Genomic DNA, 10483 nt, shown 5'->3' on the forward strand with positions numbered 1-10483 from the left:
ATATATTGTCCTTACCATCAAAGAAATATCATCTCCAACACGACGATGGGTACAATTTCACCAACAGTACAATGCTATCAATCTTCACGTCATTTTCACGAAACAACCTCCCCAAAAAATGGGAGCAGCTTCGAATTCATATAGCCAATTCAATGCTGATTACCTTTTCCATCGAATATTCTACGAAAAAATGTTCTCTTATTTATAAAATGGGCCTTGAACCGAGGTGAAAAGGCAACACGTCTTTTACAAACACGGATTTCCACAACAACGAAACAACAAAGCAAAAAAAAATAAAAACAAAACGATCTGTTAAGATTATGTGAAGAGAGACTTTTGTAAGACATGAAGAGATGAATCGAGCGATGGGAAATTAACGAGAGAGAAGAGAGGAAATGGGAGCAGAGAAAAGTGAGGAAGAGATAAACAACGAAGAGATACATTTAGTGAGTAATCGTAGCTATAATGACCGTCATGTTATCACAGCCAGTGCCATCTCCGGCCGTTGACGGCGCCAAGCAGTGGTCACAAAGCTGAAACAGTTCAAATAGTCACTTATTCCTCACCTTACTCCAATGACCTCCGTAGAAGCAAAAAAAAAATCAAGAAACAAATAACGAAAAGCAGGTTCTAGACGTTTAAAATCACCTCAGAAAAAAAAACAAATTTAAGACTTTCAAAAACCGCAGCCGAAAGCGGAAATTCGGTATTTCATCGAGGATTCAACCAGATAAAGAAAGTTAGATGCGAATCAAACTAATAACCTACATCAAATATGAATATGTAAACAATTGTACTGATTAAATATCAAATTATGCTAACGAGCTGATAAAACCTACCTCTTCAGAAATATCCACACAAGATTTTCCTTGTTTTATTCTCTCTCGGATGAAATCAACAACTTGTTGAGAGCTTAGTGAGTTCCTGGAAGAATACGAGTATGACGCCATTATTACTTCTTAGGAGTACATAACAACCCTGAGAACGGATACAGCGGTTTCAAATATGGACCGATCGACTGAATTTTATAGAGAACAAAACTTATTTTATAAAGTTTTAAACAATGACGCAATATTTATATATGGTCAAAACTTTCGACGACATTGTAACCTTTAACAGACAATATTGGGTTCGTGACGTAGATTACGAGTATGGGGTATTCACACTCAGTTCCCCTTAGTCTGAACTCGTCCTGAAGAATACCCTGGGAATCTTCCACGATATCTTCTAAGGATATAGGATAGTATTTCGAATAGACTGTTCGGGAAACCCACTGTTTATCGTCCACTGGCTTGCACGCGTGATAAGTGTACAGAGGTGGTGCGTTATACGGTTCCTCGTTGGGAAATTTGTACAGGAAGATCGTTTTCTCACGCTGTTTTTCAGCACGACTAAGGGAAAATGAGTGTGAACACGCTCATACTCCTAATCTACACCTCGAACACAATATTGTCCATTACAGATCCCATATTGTCAATTTTGACAATATTTGATCTGTAATGGATTCAGGATTGACGTCCTGCCTTCAATATGGATTTCTTAACCTAGCTTAACTAATGCGTTCAACGAATCTGCGATAGTTGCTGCGCTCATTACCATGTAAGTCACGCCCTCACCCGCCCCCCGGTTCTCGCCAACACATCAGTTTACTACGAGCAGCCTTAAAGCCAACACCCTACGAATCTGACGTGATAAGGATTTTCGTTGGAGTGGTAGATTATGAATACAGGAGTGGTTCTGCTCATCTCTCCCTGCATCACTGTAAACAAACCGCTTCGATTGACAATGTTGCAACGCGCCGCCCTTGCCTCCCGCCCCCGCCTGGGATTCGACAAATGAAATAGGTTATCGGGACGTCCGGATGGATTTTCGACGAATAGCAGACTAGAGCGGGGCGCAAAGGTGGCGCTTGCAACAGAGAACGTCGTAAGGAACCGCATTCCGAAGCCGTCAGTTCAAAGTGATGCAGGGAGAGATGAGCGGAACCACCTCTATATTCATAATCTACGACCCGATATAGATATACTCTAACGAAAATCCATACCACGCTAGATTCGTGGAATGATGCCTTTAAACTGAGCAGCACTTTTTCGTCGCCTGTTCACAAATGCCATGGGGACCGACAGAATCGTACTAATTCAGGAAAGGGAAGTCCAAAACCAGAAATAAACGCAAATCTATGTTGCTAAAAAAACAAATAATTCCGAGCTGCTTTATCCCAGATTGGAAAAAATCTCTTTGTACTTGTACTTTTTTGTTGGGTATCACAGTGAATGACCATGCTTTTGTGGGGATATTGGATATAAAATGGATGTTTTTCACAACAAATGTCTGCCTACGGTTTCGCCCCAAAAGTATTGCGAGACAGTTGTCACAAATCAAAGTGGTTCATGTAAATATCTATTATAAAGAATACAAGACTTTTTTGACATAAGAACTTTTTTAATTTGCACCCATCGAAAGAAATTACTAATCACGACACAAATAAAAATGTATTTGTAGAATGAAAATCAAAAATACCAGATTCCATCACATGCCACTACGAGGAACTCATCATTCGGCTGTAGTGTCTCCATTTTCACGTCGGGTAGCGCGCTTAAAATCTATGTGTCTGCATCGGAAACACAATCCAATCGGTGAAATATCTCACGTGATCATTTGATCCCGCAAAGGCAAATCCGTATTCTTTTTGTAACTGTGATCACCGAACGCCCGCGACAAATTCAATCCACCATTCACCCTGGAAAGAACACATATGAAGTAGAAATTATGTGAGTTAATTCAAACCTAATAAATCATTCACCGCCCGTCTTCATTCACAAATCCACCCGCATTCACAATACGTGTCCTTTCAACGTCATCTTCTGGCTTATGGTCCAGAGATAAATCAATAGCGGTGCCATCCCTGCACAGAACCGCTCTGGAGTCACCAGAATTTGCCACGATGATCTACAAGTGGTTCAAAATATATAAAAAAAAAGAAAAATATCCAACAAAAAAGAAATATAGCTATTTAACCTCACTCACTCTATCTTTACTCATAAGGCAAACGCAAGCAGTTGTGCCGGAATCCTCTCCGGGTGTTTCCAAACCCCCAGGAATGGCAACATCCTAAAAGTGGCCAAAACATTGTGCAACTAGAAAAAAAAAACACTTGTAACAAGTGAAAACTATAAAATTTGTGCCCATAACCTACATTAGAATCATAAATAAACGTAAAACTATGACAAATCTACATGACACTATGACGAATTTTGCAGAAACGCCTCCGAAAAATATCTATTCGTTGTCGTATTTGTATTTTTTGTTCCTGCACAACGTGAAGTAGAAGTGATATTATATGTAGTGGAAAATAAATCAACTCACTTCACCATCGTCATCAGATTCACATTCTTCTTCATCTTCACATTCCTCATCTTCCGCTTCTTCTTCTGCTTCGTTAAAGTCTGAGTCATCCTCGGAATCTTCATCGTCCCTAAATTTGAATGCAGAACCTTTTCGCTCGCAACATTTGAAAGCGAACAGATGAAAAGATCATATTTGGCCTGTCTCAGCATTAAATCCAGCGTAACCAAGACTCTTGTAACGCTGGGTGAAGTGGCTGAACTTGTTATTGGTTTCAGTTGAATAAGAGAAATCGAAAAACTCCAGAACCCTCCATATTCAAAGAAACCGCGTAGTAGGTAACGATGGATGATGATTGTTAAACAGACATGGAATATAGAAGTATAATTCGCATATGAATACCCCTGACTTAGTTACCCTTCATGATTCTCTTTAGATATTCTTTTCCTCATCAATGATAATGGAACAAAGGATAACGGACAGAGTATACGGAGTGAGATATCCCTTTGCGGACATGTTTACGTATTCCCGCAAGGATTTCTCCAATTGAAAGGTCAGATTTTAGATGTGAGGATTATGAAGGCATGAACAGGCTACACAATGACTAGCGTTGGTCAGCATACAGCATAAGCAGCATGAAAACACTAATAAAAGGCTTGTTTGGCATCGAACAACTAGTCATACACTCATAGCCTCTTACCGACTACGATACACCGATCCCAACGATGATAGAATTGTAAGTAATACGGTAAAAGACAAAACGAAATCATTGCTTTGATAATGATAATCGTTGAAGCCACAGAATTTGATGTATAGAATGCGGATTGTGAAGTTCATCAAACATGACATTGGACATGGATCATCTGACACTATGATTTAGTATTCCAAGAGCAGAAATAGCGAGAAAAAAGTGTCAGGTTCTTCTTCTAACACCAATTATATCATTATAGCTGATTCCCATCATTAGGATTTTGCATGCATAAAGCCGTCACAACTACCAGGCTGTGTGATAAACGACTTCTCGTTTTGTTTCTCATACATTTATTGTGATGATTTATTGCGATTGTGGTGTGTTGAGCATTTCTGCTAACTATCTCGTCGTTTGACGTCGATTTTGCTCTAATTTTGAATTCAGTATATCGTCATCGAAATCTAAAATGCCATCCCTCCTTGGTTCCTCTTTCAATGTCACATATCCAGAACGAAATTTGACAAACCAATTACTAAAAGACCAATAAGTGAGCCTCCTTCACCATACATATTACATGCATATTTTTCGAGCCGTGGCCGCAGCGCTATTATCTTATTTAAATTCCAAAACCATCACATAGCGTAAGTGTAGTTTTGATTCACTGTTTTCAAGGTGAACAAAAAAATAAAACGTAACGTCCACAACACTAGACTGCTGGCTAAAGAATAAGCGAAGTACTGGGTGATAACAAAAATCCCTTGCTTAGATAACCCAATGTATAACAATAGGTGCCATGTACCTCAGCGGAAGTTATTTATGACTCAACCTCATATTTCTCTTAATTTCAAGTAGGAATTTAGAAATACTGACCTTATCAAAAATACCATGCAGAGGACGACAACAGATGCTAACGTGCTAGACTACTTACATAATTCCATCATCGGCAGCATCAACTTTCTTTTCTGCGTTCACTGGCGTTTTCTTTTGCTTCGTCTTAATCACTGGCGTCGTTGTTTCTATTTCGTCTTCCTTCTTCTCCTCAGCGTCAGCTTCCGCTTTCGAAGAGACATTATTACTATTGCTAAAACGAAGAGTAAAAAACGAAGCTAAAGCAACAGCATAAAAGATCGGTTGGAATCCTCACCATCCATCAGATGAATCGTTGGAAGATTTCTCCACAGGATTCTCAGAAACCTTGCTTTCGTTGGCGTTTAGTTCAGTGTTGGCCTTATCTCCATCACCGTTTTCACCATCTGTGATCAGCATACTCAATAAACTCCCTAAGGTATGCTTTTTAATTCTTGAAGGATTTCCATTATACTACAACGCTAAATAATAATGAACGTTATTTTAACAGTGTGACATACCATTTCCTTCAGTCTTCGCTCGCTTAGCGGGCTCTTGCGTTGGTGACCTACTTTGACGCTTGCCTTTTGAACATTTATCGTCACCACTTTCCTGCTCTGCATTCAATTCCTACAACGATCTTTTAACATATAGTGATCAAATAAAAAAAATGAAATCCCATTGCAAACGAACCTCAAGTGAAACTTTATTTTTAACTGGATTCCTTCCAATTATGTATCCTTGCCTATAAAATCTGCAAAAGAAGAATGCGTTTCAAGGAATTCTGCGGAATAGCCGATGAAAAAAAAAACGAGATCAAATGAGAAGATGATCAAGACAACATTCTTGCGATATACTTAGGGCAGCTTATGAATCTAGGTGTAACTAATCCATGAATTTTGTTGACAATAGTAAGGTTTTTATTCTAATCAATGCTTAAGATGTAATTCTCATGTGCAATCCTCTATAATAAATTTCGGTTCAAAACTCCAGTGAAATAAACCGCTTTCCATAAAAGAAATCACACCACTATGCTGTTCGAAGCGACACTTTTAAGATGATATTGTATCTCAAAAATAAAAACAAGTTGAAATATTATCATGACTGAACTAAACTGAGTGCACCCTCACCAACCTAGTCAATATTTCTTCTAGTGGCATTGAGCTCTCTTCAATAGTCTGAATTCGGTCGCTTTCATCTTCGCTGTTATCACCGTCATCGTCACGATCTGGTGTATCTTCACTTTCCTTGGCCATTTTCTGGAACTTAAGCGTTGTAAGAGATAAAAAAAAATAGGTACCCTATAAAAATCGACGTGAACAGAGAACGGTGAGACCAAAAATCTACCTTTAACTCTTTCATAACTTCCTCTGACCTTAGGACATCATCAAAATCAATAAATATTTGCTGCAGAGTTGTGACCAAATCGTCGTTTGCCCAGAACTCTCTGAAAGTAGACTTTTTTGTTTCTGTTCTACTTGAAAGAGAATAACGGGTGAAATGAGAAAATATATGAGTTATTTTTCCACAATTTCTATGCTCAAACCAAGCTGGAAATACAGCAGTTGAACTGCCGTTGCAACGCTGTCCTCATACATGCGATAGTCGGAGCCCTTGTTCTGACCCCTTCACTTTTGAACGGTTGGGGAGGAGACCTCCTTCACTTTTGAACGGTTAACGAAATTACCCCGTTCACTTTTGAGCGGTTGGCGAAAGTACCCCCTTCACTTGAGCTGAACTTCATGAGCTAAACCCCCTTCACCTGAGGAGGGTTCGGCTTCTCTCTATCGCACCTATGGCTGTCCTGATGCAAGTTCTGCTGCAAGCTAGCCGTCTGCAGGTCACTTAAGAGTTATCCGTGCTTTGTCAAGTTTAACCAGTCGCTCGGTTCCGAGTAGTCGAGTTCCATTCAATTTTGATCCAAAGAATCAAAAAGAAAAAAAAACATGAATGCGCTACTCTTAACCGTCCTGGCCTACAATTATTTACGAAAATCTTCATAAGCACTATCTCAAAAATGTTTTAAACGACGTCGCTGAAATTGGTTGATGTATGATAAACTAAGATTCTACCAAACGATTTGCACAAATGAATACAAAATTAAAAAAAAAAACAAATGTTTAAATATAACCTTTCTTTAAGGAACTCTGGTAACTTCATCGCTGTATATCTGGATACCTCATCACCGCCGTGACCATCGTATACGGCAAACATGCTCCACTCGGCATTTAAATCAAGTATGCAGTTATGTGCATCCTTAAATGGAACTTATAGTATTTTCCGGATTGAAATGTAGCCATTGTATGTATGTGAGTTATACGGTATAAAGATAGAAATAAAATAGATTTTGATAAGTAATTAGTCTTTAGAACAAATCTAGGTGCATAATAACATTCCAAGTGCGTATTCTTCTTCTTTTTTAATTTCCATTCAATAATGCGTTAACCAAAGCGCAGTATTAGATGAAAACGATGCAACTGGGTGAATATCCTCTGCGATTTCCTGCTGTTCCCCACAAAACAGCTGCATATTGTGAACTGCCAACGAAACGATGCCATGAATTATCCGATACGATGAGAACATCATCTCACGTTATGACAATAGGTCGCAAAGTGCAAATTCGCAATATTTTGATGAATAGTGAGGACTAGATTTTAACAGTGGGATGCTATTCGGAATGAGAGTACCGAAAGTTGTTTCTGAAAAAAGATAAAAAAAAAAGAAACCTTACTATTCTAATGTTATTCCAACTAATTAATTGATGCAACGATGAAGAATTAAAAATCCCGGCAAAAAAATAACGCGCTGAAATCAAAGCGAACGATTGCCTATGTCTAAGTTTTCACTGTAGATCGGAGGTGCAAATGTCCCAACTGGTTAATCGTCAACGGGACCTCAGTCTGCGCTTTTGATTAAGTGTTGAGACATGTTTTAGTTGACATTCGTGTTCGTCTACGTCTACAATACATCCTACTAGGTGAAAACACTTGGATCTGAGTACTACCAGAACGGTAATTAGGACAACACAGATATCTCTAGTACAGGCGGCTTGAATCAGGCACCTGTCAGATTTTCACACTTTGGCTAGCATTCTGAAAAGTAGCTTCACTTTCGGAGTAAGAAAGTCGACGCTTTCACAATAACTTACTATTTTTTTTGCTCTCAATGCCGAAAAGAGATAGAAAAATCGGATAATGTGTGGTGAGTGGCATTCAACCGCGCTTATATTTCTGGAAGTGAATAATCAAGTCAGTCTCGGGCCTACAACCTAAGCATTAGTCTTAGAGTATCCATGACTGAACACTGTACAGTAAACTGAAGCTACTAAAAGAAAGAAGGGAGATAGTGCTTCCAGAAGTAAGAGTACGGTTGAGTGCCTCCTTCCTCCACTCTCCAACTACACTACACGAAAAATCTTCAATTTGAGTTTCAATTCTCCATTTTCTAATTTCAGTCCATCCTGATAATAAGATCATGATGACCGACTTTTGTTTTTTTTTTCACAAAATTTCATTTCCGAATTCCTGAGCGTAAATAGCATGGCAGCCTAACGGGCTAACGGAAGCGGGCTAATCGACCACCGTACCACCCGCGGATAGAATTCACCGTCGAAAATCATCATTTTGCTAGCGTTGTCGGCTTTGCTGGGCAACTATCAGACGGCAACGATCCATTAATAACAATTTTAAAGTCCCTATTGTATTTCACCACCAAATAGACCTTACTAACTAGGCTTCTAAGGTTCTCCGAAACTTCTACGTCGTTGCCGACACGAATTTACACCAAAAAAAAATTGACAAATGACCTCGTATTGAGTCCACTGAGTAACCTGCACTGACTCTTTATGGCTAAATATGCTTCGAGCATGAAAGGAGAAAGAAAAGAATCAGAAATCCACTCAGGAATATTTAAAATTTCAAAGTTTTCTATACTGCTCGAGAGCAGAAGGGTAGAATCCTAAGTACACAGCTGAAAATGGAAATTTACAAAAAAAGTAATGTCACGATGAAAAAAAAACTCACCTCTTGTTTCACTCTCCACCCCTGCATGCACGTGGCGCCATACGTCAAACCGTTCCCTTGACCGCTTTCCGATTCCTTCTCTGTTATCGGTTTGTCAAGATATGCTCCCATGTTATAAAATCGTTTCAAATCGATCCTTACAATATATTAGTAACGAAATAGAAGCGTTCTCATGCCCAAAACTCTGTAATCAACAAATTTCGACGAAGAAAACGTAATATGGTGGGCACTGGACACGTGAGAACTGATCCTCAAGTGAATAAATGAGATCAAAATCATAATACATCGCAAAAAAGAAAAACACAACCTTAAAACGCATTCAAAAAGAAGCCCCTTCGAATGGTAGGCACACTTCGAAATGTTCCCCTATTCAAAAAGGATTCGTTCATTGGCTCTGCGCCAAAATTCGAATCCACACCGTAGAATTATCGTGACGGGAAAATGCACAACTTTTTCCCAACGACATTTTCCGAATTTTCGAACAGCTGATTCGATGATTCAGCTGCTTTTCGTGGACTTTCGTGAAGCAGCTTTTCTTGGAATGTTCTTCTATGGAATTGTTATGGCTCTATCGTGGTTTTTTTTCCACCACGGATGATGCTCATGTATTCCACGGATCCATTAGCACTGGATTCTATTAAGATTAAAAAGAGCGATTGCTTGTAAAGTCCGGGGAGCAAGTCTGTTTTCTTCCATTTCTCATTTCCATTTATTGGGGAAAATGCAGTTGAAGAGGGACCAATAAACCGCGCCACTCTTATTTCTAGAAGCCCTGTCTTCCTTTTTCCCTTAGTAGTTTTAACGTAGATATCGTGGATACTCTGAGACTAATGCTTAAGTTTTAGTGCGCTAACTAACTTATGTTTTCTACTAACGCACCCACGAGTTTTTTTTTTTCGGATGGTACTCTTATTCGTCTGTCGTTTCGGCTTTTTCGCCATCTTCAAAAGCCTAAGTAGAGGTTGATTGGAATAATCCTGCGCCCATTCTATCAAGTGTCACACTACCCTGGGTCTGTGTTTCGATTGTTTGTTCAGGTCGACTAACTTAGTTACTCTTTTCCAGAAATAAGAATGCGGTTGAATATCCTTCTCCAACTACACTTTATCCATTTATTTCTCTGTAGAAGGTGGGGTTTCAGTCGATGATCTACTTATTTTCTGTGTTCCTGGAGCTATGATTAGGGATTATCCTTGTTCCTGTTTTTTTTTTGGAAGGGAGATTAATAATATTTGCAAACTTTGCAACCACAGGACTCGATTTGTACTTAAAGAGGCTGGTTAGAATTTTCGGTCGCAGCAAAATTACATCTACAATGTCATGATTACTTGCAACCATTGGCGATGTCATGATTCGGAAGGTATCCGGAGGGTGGGGTGTCAGAGTTATGGTTTTTCTGAAAACTGAAGCTTAATGAATAATAAATGAATGAATAAAACGCTATACTTAGGAGGATAACGAAAAAATTAGTAGAAGCTTGGCTGTTGGCTAATTTTGCGCAGCAGGTTCAGTTCTCAGGAAGATGGTAACCCTAACCCTCCGACTCACTTCCGACGCACAAAACGCCCAACTATTCACC

General features: G+C 39.1%; 1 protein-coding gene across 2 annotated transcripts; it reads right to left on the reverse strand.

Annotated features, from left to right (window-relative positions):
* Window positions 1-443: 443 nt before the first annotated feature.
* Window positions 444-9015, reverse strand: RB195_011891 (uncharacterized protein; the record flags this gene model as incomplete). Of its 2 annotated transcripts, none has more annotated exons than XM_064193494.1 (15): window positions 444-533; window positions 840-924; window positions 2521-2595; window positions 2651-2740; window positions 2804-2949; window positions 3028-3111; window positions 3367-3475; window positions 4965-5117; window positions 5181-5289; window positions 5404-5512; window positions 5576-5636; window positions 6017-6141; window positions 6230-6329; window positions 7014-7138; window positions 8905-9015. In XM_064193494.1, 15 exons carry the CDS (start codon window positions 9013-9015, stop codon window positions 444-446), a joined length of 1572 nt encoding a protein of 523 aa, XP_064051077.1. The 2 variants fall into 2 exon arrangements, with proteins under 2 accessions (XP_064051077.1, XP_013294546.2); XM_013439092.2 differs by having other exon boundaries at window positions 5181-5316.
* Window positions 9016-10483: the final 1468 nt, after the last annotated feature.

Source organism: Necator americanus, chromosome III, assembly GCF_031761385.1.
Source record: "Necator americanus strain Aroian chromosome III, whole genome shotgun sequence".
Classification (NCBI taxonomy): Eukaryota; Metazoa; Nematoda; class Chromadorea; order Rhabditida; family Ancylostomatidae; genus Necator; species Necator americanus.